Below are 20,401 nucleotides of genomic sequence, written 5' to 3'. Positions count from 1 at the left end.
TTCTTCTTCTCTACAATCATCTCTGTTTTCTCACTCTCTGTTTCTCTCTCTCTCTCTCTGTTGCTCTCTCTCTCTCTCTCTCTCTCTCTCTCTCTCTCTCTCTCTCTCTGTTGCTCTCGCTCTCTCTCTCTCTCTCTCTCTCCCTCTCTCTCTGTCTTCCTCTGCCTCTCTATTTCATTCGTTCATTCATCTCTCCTCGTAATCACCATTTATCTGTACTGTATCTATCTCTTCCTCATTCACCTCTCTCTCTCTCTCTCTCTCTCTCTCTCTCTCTCTCCCTCTCTCTCTGTCTTCCTCTGCCTCTCTATTTCATTCGTTCATTCATCTCTCCGCTCGTAATCACCATTTCTCGGTACTGTTTCTATCTCTTCCTCATTCACCTCTCCCTCTCTCTCCCTCTGCTGTTTTCCGCGGTCTCTTCTTTGTTTATCTCTCTTCCTCCTTCACTCTGTCTTCCTCCTCCCTGCATTGCTTGCTCCCTCTCTATCTTTCCCTCTATCTCAATCTCCCCTATATCTCTCCCCCCCCCTCTCTCTCTCTCTCTCTGCACTCATCCTTTGTGTTTAGACGAACCTGCACCACTGCTTTCCTTGTAGCTCCTTTGCTTTTTGGATGCAATGACCTTGTCAAAGTCATGGTGCTGGACTGACGGGCGGACGGACGGACGGAGGGAGACTGAAGAGGTCTGGGTGGATAGAATGAAGGGCATGAAGCCATGAGCTGAGAGATGGATCAGGATGTGTCTTCATGGCGTCTAGTGTAGTGATCCGCTTCTGTAGTGATTGATGTGCAACAGCATGATGAAGTCATGCTGACACACAGGTGTAGTGATGTGCTTCTGTGTGCAACAGCATGATGTCATACTATTGTTAAAGAAAGAGGCTATAGAGCGCCGAAGTCCTGACGTCACTCGCTCATCCGCTGGTTCATGGAAGTTTTTCTCTATGGAGAATAACATGGGGTCATCTTAAAATCGTCTCATATAAGAATTGTTGTCCAAAACAAATCACACCCGTGTGAAGTGAGGGGCGCTAATATATTAAAGTCTAACTCATGTTGATTAGGTGATGTATTGGTGATGTAAAACAAACGGTGGCACATTATGACATTTTCCCTTCATTGTCAATGGCATTTACAAAACAAACATTGAACTAAAAACATTAAACCTGTGTATAGGAGGGCCCCTCAATACACAAACTGTCTCGGCGAAATTGTCGGGGAGGTGGCTCTGTATTGTTTATGACCGTCAGCCTGTCATATTTCATGTAGTCTGTTTCTAGCGAAAATGTAACTAATTCAGCAGCAGTGACGATAGCGTTTTCTCTCAGTCAGTTGATTCTTCATATCCATATGAGTGAAATGGACAGGATGATTTGTTATTTTTCAAACACAGTTCTTATATGAGGCGATCTGAAATCCCCCTATGGGGATTACAATGCAAATAAAAAAGTACATGAACCAGTGGACTCAGCGCCCTCTACCGATATTGACGTCAGACTTCGGTGCTCTATATAGGGACACATGATCTGATGCAGGACAATGTCACTATGACAGGAAGGGACAAGATGGGTCTGTTCCAAACCACATACACTCATTCACTCGCCCAATAAATCCCAGTGGAAGAGGGGGGGAATATGTTGTGAAATAAAAAGTCAGATTCTAAGACTTATTTTGACATTATCTTAGTTATAACCATTCCATGCTGCTGTAGTGTGCAACAGCATGATGTCATGCTGTCACACAGCCCCGTGAATGGACCATGGTGGGCTCGGAAAAGGTGTGTGTGTGTGTGTGTGTGTGGTGTGTGTGCGTGTGCGTGTGCGTGTGCGTGTATGTGTATGTGTATGTGTATGTGTATGTGTATGTATGTGTGTATGTGTATGTATGTGTGTATGTGTGTATGTGTGTGTGTGTGTGTGTGTGTGTGTGTGTGTGTGTGTGTGTGTGTGTGTGTGTGTATGTGTGTGTGTGTGTGTGTGTGTGTGTGTGTGTGTATGTGTATGTGTATGTGTGTGTGTGTGCGATTTGACCCAAAATGTGGAATTTTACCAGCATTGCACATACTGTAGGCGTAGTGGGGTGGAGTTCTAGAAGGCTAAGGCCAAATACAAATCAAGTTTGTACTGATGGTCCGTATTAATGGGAACTGTGTGTGTGTGTGTGTGTGTGTGTGTGTGTGTGTGTGTGTGTGTGTGTGTGTGTGTGTGTGTGTGTGTGTGTGGGGGGGCCTGTGGTAAACCATCTCGGTGAATTATCATGTGTCTTCTGCAGAAACCCAAAATGTGGAAGAGCCGATCAGCATCTGTCAATCACCCTGAGAGCACAGACTGGCTATTGGCTGATTGACTATTCCACATTTTTGTCCCTGCAAAACGCCCCCACACAACGCTTCATGGGGCCAGACCGGCCCCCACACAACGCTTCATGGGGCCAGACGCCCCCACACAACGCTTCATGGGGCCAGACCGGCCCCCACACAACGCTTCATGGGGCCAGACGCCCCCACACAACGCTTCATGGGGCCAGACCGGCCCCCACACAACGCTTCATGGGGCCAGACGCCCCCACACAACGCTTCATGGGGCCAGACCGGCCCCCACACAACGCTTCATGGGGCCAGACGCCCCCACACAACGCTTCATGGGGCCAGACCCAACCTGTCTGCAGAAGACACATGATGGTAATGTGAAGTCACACGACCAGGATGGTTTACCAGGCTAGGGTCTGGGGACTTTACTGAACACGCTGTAGTGTGCATGCCAGGTCGCTAGGTGGCGGTGACTCACTGCCAGATAAACCCGGCACGCATGCGTACTAGAACCACTTCTACTTCCTATCACAAGGCTTTTGTTTACATCATGGTTTACATTCACCAATGCAGCGGCTCGCTAGTCGCTACATTTGTAATATGTATTCGTAGGATAATCGGGGTGAGGGAGTGCTTGCTCATTCTAGGAACTCCAAATATCGCCTAAGCCTCTGCACCATTTTAATAAACATAAGCCCGTTTACATGGAGACGGGAGGAAACGGTGTTTTCAAAGATATCCACTCTGGAAGGTGTTTTCACTTTGTTTTCAACCCCCAAAGATGCCGTTGTCGTCTAAATGGATCCCTACAAACGATACTTTATTGTGCCGTTTTCTATGGAACCCGTTCTCGTGTAAAGGAGGCCTCAGAGTTATGGGGGTCTGACTCTGTGGCCTATTGCATACCAAACTGTCTGGCACTCTATGTGAGTGTGCATATAGTACAGTACAGTAGTGTGTGAGACAGTGTGCATATAGTACAGTAGTGTGTGTGTGAGACAGTGTGCATATAGTACAGTAGTGTGTGAGACAGTGTGCATATAGTACAGTAGTGTGTGAGACAGTGTGCATATAGTACAGTAGTGTGTGAGACAGTGTGCATATAGTACAGTAGTGTGTGAGACAGTGTGCATATAGTACAGTAGTGTGTGAGACAGTGTGCATATAGTACAGTAGTGTGTGAGACAGTGTGCATATAGTACAGTAGTGTGTGAGACAGTGTGCATATAGTACAGTAGTGTGTGAGACAGTGTGCATATAGTACAGTAGTGTGTGAGACAGTGTGCATATAGTACAGTAGTGTGTGAGACAGTGTGCATATAGTACAGTAGTGTGTGAGACAGTGTGCATATAGTACAGTAGTGTGTGACTGTGAGACAGTGTGCATATAGTACAGTAGTGTGTGAGACAGTGTGCAAGGTACAGTAGTGTACTAGTGTACAGTATGTGAGTGTGCATAGTGCATTATATAGGGCATTTTTGACGCTCGGGGGGTGCTCGGGGGTGCCCGACCGCTCAAATTCTCTTATGGGGGGTCCCTGGCATATCTTTTCAAATGGGGGTCCACAGGCTAATTAGTGTCAATTTGGGGGTAGTTTGGGAACCACTGCAGTAGTGTATCTTAGTGTGCATATAGTACAGTAGTGTACAGTATGTGCATGAAGGGGTCACACATGGATAGTGGCTGCTGGCCGCAGCCTGTGGTCTGCTGACAAACTAACCCACTTTCTGTCCCCTGTTCCACTGACCTTCTCACACTCCCTGCGCACGCACGCACGCATGCATGCACGCATGCACGGAGAAAAGAGCTCATTCTTTTAATACTGGTGTCGATACTCTGCAATATCCCATACGTTGTCCTGAATTCTATACAGCATTTGTTCTCAAACAGTTTCATGTCAAGAGCGCCCAAATTGATATGTAGAGCCTATAGAATTTGGCTACAGACCCCTGCCTGAAAATATTTTGTGCCAGGGACACCCTGAACAGAGGACTAGTGATAAAAAATAGAAATATCTAAATGATACAGAATGTGTCGCATTTCTTCAAGATTTGTCAAACATTTAAAAAAAAATAACAGATTTAAAAGCTCACAACGAATCATTGTTAGTGAGCTATACACACAACTATAAGTACATACATACAGTACTGTATGCATACTTACCTATACTAACTGTGTACGTACCCGGTCCCGGTATTGTAGTCATGTAGTGAAGTAAAAAGTACAATGTTTGCCTCTGAGATGTACAGTAGTGGGAGTGGAAGTATAAAATAGCATAAATATCGGAAAATTAAAATATTCAATTAAAGTAAAAGTACCTCGGCGTTGTACTTACTGTAAGTGCATTAGCCTACTTGAGTAAATGTACTTGGCTACTTCCCTCCACTGCTGGCAACACAGAGAGCGCGTTGCCATGCTGGCTGCCAGGAGTGGAATACAAAAACAGAGCAAGGACAACTACAGAAGAAAGTGCTAGTTCGTTGCTATGGAGAGCATAGTGTGTCTGCTCTAGTGCTCTTTGACACGATCTGATCACAATAACTATGAAACACACACACACACACACACACACACACACACACACACACACACACACACACACACACACACACACACACACAGTGAACTGTGAGCACACATTTGTTAGACATACTAACAGTCCGGCAGGCATTAGTCCGACAACACCGCCGCTCCCGACATGCGCAGCCGGTTACAACTAACCCGTGGACGGGTTAAAACTCACCTGTGGCAGGGTAAAACTAACCCGTGGCTTCCTGTGAGGTTAGGTTTAGCGTTAGGGCTTTGGTATAGGGTGTCGGGCTCATGACTGTAGGACTGACGTCGGACCAAACGCATGCACCCCTCACCCGGTGTGGGTGGGTGGCCAACAATGGCTGCCTGCTCTCTGTTGCAGCTCCCCTGCACTCTCACTCTCAAGGTATACAAAAAGTGTGGACACCTAAACATTGTGGGAACCTCAGGGTTAAATAGGCTCAGTCTGTGCACATACGCCATTTGGGAAATAACTCTTCCTACTTCCGGGCCTCTTCCGACTTCCTTCACGGGTGTTACCGATTTAACCCATTTTGGGCGGGAACCCCTTTTGGTGTTTTAAACATTATGTTATAATTTAGCTATTGAAAAATAGCAGATCTACAAGCTCATAGCGCGCCACCGAGTGGCGCGCTACGAGCTTGTAGGTCTGCTATTTTTGAAAAATCGTTAAAATGTGAAAATTGTCATGATTTAAAAGATTTTTTTGTAAATTTCGACGTCAAGCCTAAATGGGTTAAGGAGAGATTTAAGGCCCTGTTCCATTCTGGTCAAACAGAATCAGGGTGCTCCTAGTGTGCATGTTGTTGGCTCACTGGAAACACTCTGAGTGGGTTCCAAATGGCCCAGTACGGCTGTGTAACCCTGAGGCCTCATACACACATTGTCTGTGTTCTGTCTGTGTTTAATGGCCGCCACAATGCAATTCCAATGGGAGTCACATGGTTTGACCAATTACATTTGTGTTTGATGGCTGTGTTCTGCCCATTCTGCCCAAACCTGACCTCTAAATGCATAATCCCAACCTGAATGTTTTACTAATTGTACTAAATACTAACTAAATAACTAACCTTGTGAGCACCAGGAAAATGTTTCTCACACTATACTTGTGGGGACATTTGGCCCTCACAAGTACACACAAGCACATGTGAGACACACACACACACACACACACACACACACACACACACACACACACACACACACACACACACACACACATGAAATGTTTATTTATGTCCACATAATGAGAAGTACAGGAATACCTTGTACAAAGGACATAAACACTGCCAGTGCAGTTTGACAGTGGGAGAGCAGCCAGTTACAACGTGCATGGACGGCAAAGCATCGTTACATACAGTACAGCTGACATGTCGGACACAGGACAGCAGACATAAATCATGGATAAAGGAAACAACGCCTCTTCCAAATTGAGCGGCTTCCTATAATAGCTGAAACTGAGCAGTACCTCGCTAACTGCTTGGCTCTCCTTTTGGAAAGGCCGGCCATTTGTAATCCCCTCACAACCAACTTATGCACATGCCCTAGGCTGCCACACACACACACACACACACACACACACACACGTACGCATATGCTCTCACATATTTATACACAGATGGTCCAACAGCCCAGTCTTGTTTTGAATGTAAACAAGTTCTCGCCACTTTATGGAAATGGTGAGACAGACGCACGGCGGCCACGTAGCCTACTTCCTTTGTAGATTGTTTACCGTCGTCGTATTGGTGTCACGCTATATGCCAGCCAGAGCCAGGTCCCAGATGGGGAAACCCCAGTAGCACTTGTTCTTGGAGGATTCGAACATGCATGTGTGTGTGTGGAATGACCTTGCTGTGTTCACCAGCGTTTCATAAAAAAATTATCCTAGATTCCAGTAACATTGGCTGCCACCAAGTGGCCAAGCCCTGAACAACACTTTCTGGGTTAAGCAGCAGTTTGGAATAAGTCAGGGGAGAGGACTATCAGCATGTCATCAGTAACTAATGTAACATCTTTTATCTTGTGTGTTGAATCGCATTTCTTTCTATTATTGAGACAGTATAAACAGAGACAACAGTGAGCACTGAGTGGTTTCCAACCCCAGTCACATAGAACCTCTAGTTTTGCTAGTTTTGCTGGTTTTCTCCAAAAAGACCTTGTATAGACTGAAAAGCAAACCACTGGTGATTACAATAAAAGACTCATAACTGTCTCTTTTCCAGATTTGAAACACACGACACCTTCCTACTTTATATGCGTATATATGCTGTGCCAATCACATGAAGCTATAAGAAAGTTTAAAGAAACTAACGCGAAAAAGGAGATGTTTATGTCAAATTCTGGAAAAGGGAACCCATGACAAAGTAAAAAAGAAAGACATCCTGTCTGGCTTTTACTTCCCGTTTCTTCTTTAGGAGACCGGAAGTAGGTTGGAGTCTATTCATGCCAATGGTTGAGTGAACCTGAACACAGCTTCTGAGCGAGTTTAGCCTGATGTTCACTGAACTAACCCAATCGTCACAACCCAATCCAGCCACACAATCTCAAAACATTCTGGCAGTAAAATGGCCTTTTTCAGAGAGGCAAATCAGGAGAAAATCTACTTTGTAATAAACCTTTCTCTGTCCCAGCAACAGACTCTTGCACGATCTATAGCACCAGTAAACACAGGACATTCGCGAGATCTGCCGTCAGACGGTGCCCACTTAGGACACCATTTTGTGTACCATTTTGCACATAGTGGTGAAGCGTTAGTCGGGCTATCTTCCTACATTAAGCATTTTTGCTGCAGTCTATCACCTACAATCCTTTTTAGAATTGTATTTGTATTAAACAGTACTTTCTGTGCTTTTTTGGCAAGCTGTTAATAAAGTATTCAATCAGTCAATCAATACCAGCTAGGGGCCTTATGGCCCGGATTTGGGAACTAGGCTACTGGTTTAGAGTAGTGGCTCCCAAATGGTGTGCCATACTTGTCCAGGGGTGTCTTGGGATTGTGTGACAACCACACATTGCAAATACACAGCTATACAACCAGTAAGACGCCTGAGGGTGAGGCATCCACCTCGTTGACGGCAGACTGCTGGGCAAGTGCTGACGCTTTGGCATGGGGGGTCAGATCAACATGGAATGAATTCTGTACTTCCCATATAAGGAGCATGTCTTGAGTGTACAGGGTTTGATGAGGTCAGATCAACATACAGTATGGAATGTCAGAACAGGTCAGCTCCATACAGTACAGTATATGGAAATCTAAGCGTGGTAGCGGGGACATTCTCTTGAGTGTACAGGGTTTGATGAGGGCCCATGCAGGTAGGGCCGGGCCTTAATTTCCGGGCCTGTTAAGAACTCTAGTTTTCGCCGGCTGCCGGGCGCGGCTGCACTAATAACTTTAAGGCAGGCCCGTCTAGAGTTTGAATGAACAAGTCAAAAGGGAGACATCGAAGAGGAATGATGGATCGGGAAGGATCAACGTGTCAGAACAGGTTCTGACATATATCCATATATGGAGATCTAAGGGTTTGAGGTTTGAGGTCAGATGTAGAGTTCCTGGCCAATATTGATGACATCAGGGATCTCCATATATGGGCTTAACTGCGACAGCAGGTGGGGGGGCTGATGTCACGTGATGTCACGATGACCTGGGGGCTTTCCTGGGGTGAGTTACTGTAGGTGTCGTGACAGAGTGACAGGGATTGTGGGTTAGGTGTCGTGACAAAAACGCAAGGTTTCATAGTTTGCAAATAAAGTATTAGTTACTTTTTAATTTACTATATCAGGGCTAAATTCTATTTCACATTTTAACCACTTTCAACCTGGCATCAGTATTTTGGGCATGACATTATTATGTGAAGATTTTAAATTGAATTGAATTAAAAATAATAATAACCTTGTTTACCAAACATTTTCAAAAATAGCCCACAGTGACTTTGTAGATTGGCTAATGTTGCTATTTTAGAAAACAGGTGAAAGTATGAAATGGGTTTAAGTGGTTCCACATTTTAAGAGTGATTCAATTATTTGGGAAGCTGAGTCATACACGAGTAAATGATTATCCTTAACCCTCTAGTCTTAGTGAAAAGGACATGAGTTGCAATTCTACTTGTGCTTTTTTCCATACACTTTCTACACCAAATCTCTTCGCCAAAAATAGCCGATCTCCAAGTTCACAACATGCCGCAACACCTTGTACATCCGCTACTGCTGGGGTTCAAGTGGTTAATCATGGTCCCATGTGATATCTGGACAGATATATTGTCTCTGTCGGGTGGAAATATCCTCATATGACCAAAAAAACTGTTCAAATGTAAATATAGCAAAAGTAGCAGAACTTCAAATCTCGAAGCTAGTGGATGTGCTACTTCTTTTTTTTTTTTTTTTAACTCTTTATTTTTTGGATTTTTGAATATGCAAGACAAGACACAAAAGACAAACAAGGCATACAATAAAACAAAAACATCAACAGAAAAAACAGAATAAAAAAACAAAAATAAAACAAACAAAAGAGGTCATGGGATGTACAGCAACAAGCAACAGCAATACATATTACAGACTTTTGGATTCATTGACAACCGGATGGATGTGCTACTTTTGATGCTGTAGTGTGACGCTGTAGTGTGGTTCATGTAGGGGGCGCGTTCATTTATGAAAAAACACAAACAGTTGGAATATGGAGATAATAGGTTTCTCCCCGACACCATCGATGATATGATAAGCGTTAACTATAACATTTGCTCTGCGCTGAATGATGACGTGTGATTTATCTCTGTGTCTCCCTGCCCTCCAGATGTGCGCCTAGCCGACACCCCGGGTGAAGAAGTGGTAACTGACTCCAGACAGTCATGATTCCCCATGAAGTCCATGGAGCTCCTTCTGAGGGTCGCAGTGACTCCTCCAACTCCTCTGACCTGAGACCTGGGCTCACCCACCGCCTGTGAGCACAGAAGGTGACCAGAACGCTGGGAACGCTGGGCACCCAACTTGTTTTCTTAAATATTTATTTATTTTATATTTTATATCGTTGCTGTTGTCGGGCAGAAACCTCTGCCCGTGTTTTTTCGTTACATTTAAGGCCCAATATTTCTACAAATGCTACAAATTGCTACAAAACCTGTGGATAGCCAGTGATAAACAAGAAGGGTACATTTAGGTCAAATAATGAAGTACCGTACAATAGTGTACACTTTACATTATTTCTGACCATTTTCAAAACCATAGATTTATACTTTATTTATTTTTACATTTAGTCAAATAATTGCCAATTTAACGTTGAGGTCCCCACAGGGTTTAGGTGCCCACTGGACCTCTATCCACACAGAAGTACTCCAAGGCTAAGCCACAAACAGGGAGGCTGCCCCCTCTAACACCACCCCCCCTGAGAAAGAGTGAGAGAGAGAGATAGACACCCACGCACATTAAGAGGCACGAGAGACAAACTATTAGCAGTGGTGGAAAGTAAGTACATTTATTTAAGTACTGTACTTAAGTATAACTTTGAGTTACCTTTTTCTTGTACCTTTTAGCCTACTCTTATTTTATTATTTGCCGGTTTAGATTGTTAATATAAAACATACATTAACTTTAATTTCACCCATTTTTACCCTTTTCCTTCTTTTGTCGCACAAAAAATAGCCGATCTACATGCTCACAATTCGTCGCAATGCAATGTTTTGTGATCTTGTAAATCTGCAATCTGAAAAAGTGTAACATTTAGGGGAAAAAGGAAAAAAAAGTGAAATGAGACAATAATGAGTATTTTTACTGTGGTATTTGAAGTCCATGTTGATGCCAGTTCTTTTGTACTTTAATCAAGTAAATCATTGAATACAGGACTTTATTATAACCAAGTGTTTCTATTATTATAGTATTCCTACAATTACACAAAAACTAATCCAAGTGCTTCTTCCACCTGTTGACTATCAGGATACTGATAACTCACACCAGCAGCATGAAGTCCAACCAGGAACGGAGTAATGGCTGCCTGCCCCCGAAGAAGCGTGAGATCCTGGCTCTGGAGCAGAAGCCGCTGGTGGCGGCGGCTGCTGCGTCAGCGGCAGCCTCGGTGGTGGTGGCTAATGACAGCCCCCACACAGAGAACCTGGCCTGGCTGGCCAGCGTCGCCAGCGAACGCTGCAGGTCCAGGGACGCCGAGATCCTCCGGTGTCCCGTCCCGGCCCCCTACTATTCCTCCTGCTCTTCCTCGCTCTCCTCTTCATCTGTCGCCCAGCCCTCGTCTGTCCATTCGTCCGCTGTGTTGCCTCTGGCGTCTCTCCCGGCGGTCTACCCGCAGCATGCCGGGACCATCCAGTATGCGCAGTTGGCTCCAAACGTTCAGTTCATCAGCTCCGGGCCTTACACCGGCTACATCTCCTCCCACATCATCCCCAACAGCTCTGGCTCTGCCGTCACAAGCCAACAGTTGGACGGCTACACCGCCACCTTCGTCTCCTCGGCCTCCAAGGTGGAGCAACAACAGCAGCAGCAATTCCAGATAGGCTTGTCCCCCACGGACCTGGCTGCCGTCTCCCTGTCCACCTCCTCCACCCAGGTCACCAGCAGCAACCACCAGTACATCCACCTGGACGGCAGCACCCCTTTGACGGTCAGCTCCCCCACGGCTCACCTCCCCCTGCAGCTCCACACCCATCATCCCACCACCATCCTGCCCCACACCTACACGCTCGCTCCCTCCCAGCTGGTGGTGCAGTACGCGGACGGCCTGGCGGGCAAGAAGGCGGAGGGCTCCGGCAAGGCGCTGCTGAACGGGGAGGTGGAGCTGCTCAAACAATGCAAAGCTTCAGGTCAGCAGCAGGTGCAGAGCTACGAGGCCCGGCACATCCTTCTGCCGGCGGAGTACGCCGGCCAGAACCCCTCTGGGATCCAGACCACATCCTTGGTGCTGGTGGCTCAGCCCAACAGCGGGCATGAACTGGAGCACCCAGGCCCAAACAAGGTCTCCCTGCTGCAGACCGAGAAGGGCGGCATCTGCCTGGGGAAGCCGGTGGTGTCCAGGTCCTCGTCGTTCTCCCTCTCCTCTGGCGAGGCGCTGAAGTCCTCCGGCCCGCACGCCCTCATCCAGACCCACCCAGAGGATCTGCCCGTCAGCCTGTACTCCTCCACCCAGCCGCCCATCATCGGCTACATCACCAGCACGGGACACCACCAGCACGCCGTCAGCTACCACGCCACGCTGCCCCAGCACCTGGTCATGTCCAGCGGGCAGTCCCTGCTCATACCGGTCAGCGGCACCTCTACCGTCAACCACACCGTGGCCCACAGCCACGGCCCGGAGGTGGAGGTCAGCCGTGCGGTCGGCCGCCTGGCGGCCAGCCCCGCCGCCCATCATATCTCCACCGCCATGCCCCACGCCTACCTGGCCACGGCCCTGTCCAAGTGTGAGGTTCTGGGCTCCGAGCTCCCCCTGCAGCCTGTGGCTTCCGCGCAGGCTCAAGCCCCGTTCGCCCTGCCCTCCGACCCGCCGACGCGGCATCCGTCCCACGCCTCTGCCCCTCCCCTAGCTGCTCCCAGCTCCGCTCAGCCCTCGCCCTCTCTCTCGTCCTCCACCGCCTCCTCCAATTCCACCTCGTCCCCCGTGGCCCTCCCTCCGTTCTTCATGCGCGGCTCCATCATCCAGCTGGCGGACGGGGAGTTGAAGCGTGTGGAGGACCTGAAGACGGAGGACTTCATCCAGAGCGCTGAGATCAGCAGCGAGCTGAAGATTGATTCCAGTACCGTGGAGAGGATCGACAGCGGGCAGACGCCCAACGCTGTGGTCATACAGTTTGCTGTAGGCGAGCTCAAAGCTCAGGTAAGAGGATCTACATCACTTCTTCTGTAAAACCCGGATTAATTTCTACTAGCAAAAAACAGATTTCAACCTTACTACTACTTTTTACTACTAGGACTTATCAGAGGAAATTATGTAAAAAAATAATAATAATAATTTAATAATTTGGGGGATATCTTTCACAATAATGAATAAAACATGTAAAATATGTTTTTTTGTGATCATTAGAATGTCTAATTCTAATGATCACAAAAAAACATATATTACAGTTATATTTCTGTGATTGTGAACAGGTATTATTCACAATCACAGCAGGCAGGACATACATTTGTATGTCCTGCCTGCTGTGATTGTGAATAAATAGTCCTAGAGCATTACAAAAGTGAGTTGCGAGCCTTTGCTTTTCTTCGTTATGTTGTTAATGTTTAACAATAATAAAACAAAGGAAAAAAAACGTTGCATGGATGCACCTGGGACGTATCCTCAGTGATGTACTGTATGTGAGAGTAAAAGAGTTAAAGATCTATAAGGGTCCATTTGGTTACCAACTCCCCTCATTTAGCTGGGGACCACTTGGAACCCCCTCAAGGCTCACTGGTGGGCCCCGGACCACTGGTTGAAAACCACTGCACTAAGCAATAAACAAAGCAGCATTGAGAGCCTATAGTTTTCAGTAACTGCATTATAGGTTAAGGTTTTGGCCGATAACATGTATTTGCTAAATATCAGATGGATATTTAGCCTCTGTGATAACAAAACATTGAATCACGAATCCAAAAAGGTTCATTGCACAAAAGGAGGCCTGTATTTCTTCAGTAATCCAACCGTGCGAACATTGAGTTTCACCGCAGGCTTCAGCAGGTTTGGAAGCAACGCGTTGCTGAGCACACAGCATTCCTACAATTTGACTATGAAGAAATGTCTACGGTTAACCCTCCTCCAAGTAAAAGTTAGTTCTTGGCTTTATAGTTTTGCCCATGGCAGTTGAAATTAGCAGACAAATATGGTAATTCCTAAAGTAATTATAGTAGTTCTTCTAGGCACTTTTTGGTCAATACCATTTTAGTAACTTTTATTAGCGTTTTATTAGCGTTTATTATTAGAGTTCCTTGTGATTGTCAGTTTATCAATATGAGAAAGAAAGAAAGAAAGAAAGAAAGAAAGAAAAATTAAAGACAGAAAAGAAAGTAATTATTTGAGAACTACCTGGGTGTTTTTTTGATATTATACAAAGTAAAGAGCGAGCCAGTTTGCACATTCTAGTGCAATGCAAAATAAAGGTTGCATATACACAGTACCAATACCTTACTACCTTATTGGTACACAGTAGCAATACCTTACTACCTTATTAGCCAACATCAAAATAAGCTGCTTTAGTAGTGCTCCTTTTTTTATGTTTTTTTTTGTGGCTTTCGCCTTTTATTTTATATTTTTTATGGAGGAACAGACAGTAGGCTGACAGGAAATGAGGAGAGAGATGGGGGGATGACATGCAGTAAAGGCCGTCGGGATCGGGAGTCGAACCCGCGGCACACTGCCAGACTGGACTACCAGCCAAGGTGCCTGGACCGCTGAGCCACGGCCCAGGCCTAGTAGTGCTCCTTAATGACCAATTATTGATGGCTGCAACTTGTCGCTGGAGAGAGAGGGTTTTTTAATTAAACCTTCTAAATTAGGTATGGTGTCGTGCGGAGCCACTATAGCCTTCAATTAAGGGGAGAATACCTTTCCTTTTATTGTGTCCACCAGGCAGAATGTTTTGCACTCCGTCCGTCCGTCCGTCCGTCCGTCCGTCCATCAGTTTGCGTACAGCTAATCTCCGGCACCGTTGGCCCGGTCGATGCCAAACTGTGCACACACACTCCAACAACCATGCCAACAACGATTCTCTGCCCCAAATTTTCCAGAACGGCCTGTTATAGCGCCACCATAAGGCTAATTTTTGCAAAACACATTTCTTTATTTTACTCATACACATTTTGTCCATACATCACGCAAATATGTACACACTATTGCTATAGTCATGTGATCAACACATATCTGTCTGATTTTCCATATTACATCCCGATTGGCTAAGATTGCCTTTCAAAGTTTACAGGATTGGTCCGTTTTGAACAAAATCATGCAGCGTGCAATTTAGAAATTTACTTGAACTTTTGCACACACATTCCTACTAGGTCGAGGAATAAATCCCTCCCTTTGGACATTGGCCTCTTATAGTGCCACCAGCAGGTGGAGTTTTGCAAAACACATTTTTGGAACAAAATGCCTCAAATGAATCATGACTTTGAATGTCGAATTGCCATCAAAGGCGTAAGAAGAAATGGCACCCTTTTCACATTGGCCTATTATAGCGAGACCTGTGCACTGAGGATCACTTTTTCTAGTTACAATTCAACAAATTGTTGGTATCTTTGCACCAGAACAAGCAGTTATACAGAAAACACAACTATCAGAAGCACAGTGTTCAGCATATGGATGGATGGAAGGTGGATACGATGCATATCTAACCTTATTATGCTTAATGAATTTAGACTGTTGCGTTGACTCTTGAATGTGTAGAAATGCAACCTTACGTGTTAGGGTTATATTAATATTGACTACTGTTGCTGGGCAGTTAGTTGTTAGTTACTCTATGTGTTTTTGAGGGGCGCTAGCCCCTCCAATGTCTGGCTTTTGGAAATTAGGTCATGGCAGCCAAGTCTATGGGCTTTTAATGTTTGTCGAGTACAATGTTTGTTTAAAGGAGTGAGGCGGCCCTCACTTCACACGACGAGTGTGATTTTTCTTTTTGTGTTTTCTCTTGTTTTCATTGGTATGGTAACGTTCCACCAGGCTGTCACCCTGAAGCAAATTCAACCCTGTCATTCTCACACTTAGAATTCTTCTCATTCCAACCTGAGGAGGAAAAATGCTGCCATGGGTTGAACAGACTGAAATGCTGGTATAGCTCACCGAGTCACCGCATATTTGTAACTACTTAAGACCAAAAATAGTGAAGCCCATGCAGCCCGTATAAATAATATCAATATAAATGCTGATAAAACCAGTGCTTGTGGTCTTGTGTTTCTGTGCAGGTGTGTGTAGAGGTGCTGCTGGAGTATCCCTTCTTTGTGTTCGGGCAGGGCTGGTCGTCGTGCTGCCCTGACAGGACCACTCAGCTGTTTGAGTTGTCCTGCGCCAAGCTGTGTGTGGGAGACGTGTGCGTGTCGCTGACGCTGAGGGGCATAAGGAACGGATCCCTGAACACCGGCAGCCAGCCTCTGGAGGTCGGCCTCAAGGCCGGCAGACATCACCCCTCTGACTCCCCTCGCACCACCACGGAACCCGCCGTCAGGAACAGTAGCAGTCCACACGCTGCAGGCGGCAACAATGGTCTGCTGATGAAGGCGGGTTCGGACAGACTCGGACTACCTCCGGCGTCGGGACCGGTCCCGACCTCAGGGCCCGGGGGTGTGGTCTACGGAGGGGTGCAGAGGGGGCAAGGACCCGAGGCGGCGAAACCAGACAGGCCCCCTCACTCTGACACTCGGCAGTCCGCAGACGCGGTCAGGCCACCGAGCGGCCGCAAGAGACGCTGGTCGGCCCCGGAGCGAGACCAGACTGATAAGGCGGAGGAGGAGCCTCCGCCGTCCCTGCCCAAACCCTCCTTCATCCCGCACGAAGTCAAGATCTGCATTGAGGGCAGGTCCAGTATTGGATTCTAAGGTGCTCGTAGACTGTTGACAAAAGACAATGGAGGAGCAACAGAAAATGGCAGATGGTTTGTTTTGTATCTCTGTTTAACCCATATCCATTTTCTCCCTATCCAGACTACTGTAATATAGTTGACCTGTCCCCCCCCCCTCCTATATAGACTTGATGTCGACAGTGCAGTACAGTGGAGCACCTTTATAGTATGTGGTATCACAGCCGAGATTTGTGCAATCAAAAAATGCAGAAAAGCAAATAAGAATGCTGTGTGAATGCTGAGTGTGAATGTCAACCTCCTAAAAAGATATTTTTGACGTACTCCTTTTGCGTGACACCAATTATAAGCTGGTTCTCCCTTTTTGTGTAGTGGCTTAACCACTTGAACCCTAGCCTCCCCTTTCTGTTTCTCAACCTACCCCATAATAACTCTGGGATCCACTCAACCGTGCGCTCAGAGTTACAGACCCGTAAGGGTCCATTTGGAACCCCACAAGGACCCCACAATACCACTGGTATAGAGGTGAAGCTGTAAAGGGGCCGAGTGTAGACCATTGGGGGATTCCAGTCAACCAAGTATAGGGTTCAAAGTTGGATACAATACAAAATGATTGACCAAACCACTTATCACTCAACCGTGAACAAGCACAGACACACACAGCACAGCAGGTATTAGGTTAGTCGTGATTGACTCGTATCTCTCATCCAGTTTTTTCTGGCCGTCCATGTTCGCAGCCGTCTGACTTTCTTTTTCTCTGTTTTGTGACGGCGAGAGAGTGTTAGGAGAGACGAGGGGATTCAATGAAAAACATTTGGGTCAGCTTTTTGCTTTATTTAGGGGCAGAGACAGGATGACAGGCAACACAGGTCTCCAGCTGGAATGGAACATGGGCAGGTGGTCATCGCAGTCTTTCCGGTCATCTGCTGGATGTGGCTTCAGTCCTAAATTGGCAAGGCTACATGTTGCTTAACCACTTAAGCCCCTATATGGTTTGCCATGCGACGAATTGCGAGAATAGCTGTTCTTCAAGCTATTTTCGCTTTATTTGCTATTTTCCAAAAATGTTTGCCTACACGTGCAGTGTATAATGACATAACAAAATGACACCCTCAACAGGCAGTGCTGTCTGAGCTGCCAGCACAAGGAGTGGTAGAGAGGAAAGCATCAACAGTAATAAACCTTGTCTTGTACTGTGCCATTCATACACATAATGTAGCTATATATAGAGGCTCTATATTTTTTGCTATTGCCTGGGACATGGTGGATGATGTCTGCTGCCCTGCACAATTCTTATTTTTCTGATATTTTTTTAAAATAAAGCATGTGTGCTTTATTTTCACAGTAAAGTAGAGAGAGGTGAGAAAGAGAGAGGGAATGGCAGACTGAGAGAATGACATGCAACTCAATGGTTCCTCATTCAAAGCAGGATTTGATGATTTAGTTCTGTGCCTGTGCCTATTTGATACACGCATTACCTGATTAGTCCACCAGGTGGGACTGTTTGCTCATTTACATACCTTTAGGGTAGTAGATGTTTTGTTTGTTGCATTTCTTCATCAATTAAGAGGAAATGGTCCTGTACCCCTGCGTGCGTGCCATGCATGCGTGCGTGCGCGCGTGCGAGAGAGAATGTGAGCGTGCGTGCGCGCGTGCGAGAGAGAATGTGAGCGTGCGCGGCATAATTGTGCACCTATTGTTATATGAGGACCAGTCAGTTGTCATCGCCCTGGATGAAAAGCCTGCATTTTCAGGTCCCCACTTTTGGAAGAGTCGATCTATTTTAGTGTCAGTTCTTAAGTCTAAGAATTAGGATTAATCCTAATTCTTAGACTTAAGAACTGATTTAAGAACCTGAACTTAAATTCAGTTTAAGGTACAATGCTAAGGTACGTCTGGTGTGCAGTGGTGAGAGTTACGGGGTAGTCAAAGTATTCCGTTGAAATCAGCTCGAAGGTCCTCACGGACAAACCTTTATGTGTGAGTGTGCGTGCATGTCGGTGACCGTTTGTGTTCAAGACCAATTTCTGTCGTACAATGCCGAAAAAGTGCGTTCTACCAGCTCACGTGTCAGCTTGTACGTAGATATAACTATTTCCGGCGCGTCATCCACAGCACAACAGCCAACAGATGCCTCAGCAGGGAGAAAAGCCTCAATCTACTTAACCCAAATTATTATATTTGCATTTTGCCCCCTATACCGACTTAGAAACGTATGCACGTGTCATTTTGTTAATAAAGAATATACCGTAGTGAGAATTTGATACAGATGCTGTTGGAATAGTTACAAGATACTGAATTGTTTTGATACAGTTCGCCCTAACTACTTTATAAATAATTCTATTATTCTAAACTATTATATTCTGAGGTTTAATAAACATTGTGCAGAAAAGGAATTCAGCCCAAGGCTCATTGGCCCTGGCAGCTACGTATAGAACATCTGTATTAAAGGGATAGTTTACCTCCCCCCAAAAATGACTTATTTTCTATCAATTACACACCCCATGAAGCCTTGAATTCATGGAGATTCTTTTGTTTTCGTTGCATTCCTAAGCCAATCATTTGATGACGAGCTGGGTTTCTGGTAGGAGACTCGACGGGGACTCCTTGAGAAAACAATCAACAAACTCTACCGGAAATATGTTACAGCATAACTTCAGGGCATACTGTTAAGCAGTGGATCTCAGCAGGGGTCTGTGGCGTGAAGTGATTCCAGGGGGGGGGGGGTCCCTAAGTAGAACGTTTACAAGTTAAAAATCCGGAATTACAGTACAAAAGTAAAAGTACTCACAGTGCAGAATGTCCCATTACAAGTTTTCAAATGTATAAAAATCATTTTTGAAATGACCACATCGACAAGCTCACAATGATTGTGATTGTGAGCTTGCAGATCGGCTATTTTCAAATGGCCGAAATGTATATAGGGCTGATGTGGTTAATGTAAGTTTTGTAATAATGATCAAAATCTACAAAGTAACTAAAGTTTTCAAATAATTGTAGTGGAGTAAAAGTACAATATTTGCCTCTGAGATATAGTGGAGTAGAAGTAAACGTACTGGAAATTGGAAATACTCAAGTAAAGTAAAACAAATGCCTCAAAATTACTTAAGTAAATGTACTTAGTTACTTTCCACCACTGACAATAGCCACGTTAACCCGATTTTATACTTCAGCTATGTACAGACTACAGTATAAGCTCAACAACTAGTCACAGACTCACAGCATTGTGGGCTTGTACATCTGCTATTTTTTTAAACCTTTGGAAAAATCCTGCCACAAGATCTTTTACGATGGGCGTACATGGTTTAACACATCAATTTGGGGGTCATGAAAATGTTTGAGAACCACTGCTGTAACGTTATGCCATGCTCAGTAAAATAATGTACAAGCACAGTCTTCATTTCATTTATTTTGAACTGATCCTTACACCCCTCGAACCAGCGTGATCACGAATAAATAGTGGTCTGGTCTTAAATAGTGGTCAGGATGTTCGATCCCCACTGGCATTATAGTAAGTCCAGTTACCCGAAGCAAGGCAGTGGAACACCCTCAACCCTCACTCATTGTAACATTCTCTATATATTGAAGAGAAGACTTCTGCACAGCCTACTTACTTTTCAGCAGGTGCGTAGGTAAAGCAGCAAACGTGTAGGAGAAGGAGGGAGACCGGTACACTGCCACTTGCAGGTTCAAGAGCATTTCTTTATAGTCGAACAAAGTGCAACGTTTCGGTCTTGCGACCTTCCTCAGGCAGATGCCTGAGGAAGGTCCTAATCCTCCCATTCAACGTTCCCCACTGACAGTTGCCACCCCAGCCTGTAGGAGTACATACTGTGCCTGGCTTCCCTCTCCCGAACACGGGCAGTATCATCCTATAGTGTTCATATAGACAGACACTCGGCCAAATTGGATGCACCGCAGTGAATACAGTGAGTACTGTTGTTGTGGAGGCGTGTGGCAACACAGCTCTCCAGGCGGGATTGATACCGGGGACCTCGAGATTACCTGGCAGAGTGCGCTGCCCTGTTCTGTCACTTTGTCAGTGGAATACGGTGTCTGTGC

The 20,401-nt window shown here is 45.7% G+C and overlaps 1 protein-coding gene across 2 annotated transcripts in view; it reads left to right on the top strand.

Moving 5' to 3' along the window:
* LOC306925491 (ataxin-1-like) overlaps positions 1-20,401 on the top strand; it is a 37,098-nt gene that overhangs the window by 13,874 nt on the left and 2,823 nt on the right. For both annotated transcript variants that reach the window (XM_079504339.1, XM_079504340.1), the window contains exons 2-5: positions 9,652-9,811; positions 10,149-10,319; positions 10,788-12,672; positions 15,729-20,401. The exon at positions 15,729-20,401 is cut by the window's right edge and continues 2,823 nt beyond it. In XM_079504339.1, coding sequence (XP_079360465.1) covers positions 10,813-12,672; positions 15,729-16,358 — 2,490 coding nt within the window. In that variant the 5' untranslated portion in view covers positions 9,652-9,811; positions 10,149-10,319; positions 10,788-10,812 and the 3' untranslated portion in view covers positions 16,359-20,401. The remainder of the gene's footprint in view (positions 1-9,651; positions 9,812-10,148; positions 10,320-10,787; positions 12,673-15,728) is intronic.

This window comes from Electrona antarctica (genome assembly GCF_951216825.1).
Source record: "Electrona antarctica genome assembly, chromosome: 6".
Classification (NCBI taxonomy): Eukaryota; Metazoa; Chordata; class Actinopteri; order Myctophiformes; family Myctophidae; genus Electrona; species Electrona antarctica.
The sequence above is the reverse complement of the archived record's forward strand: the minus strand, read 5'-3'. Positions and strand labels throughout refer to the sequence as shown.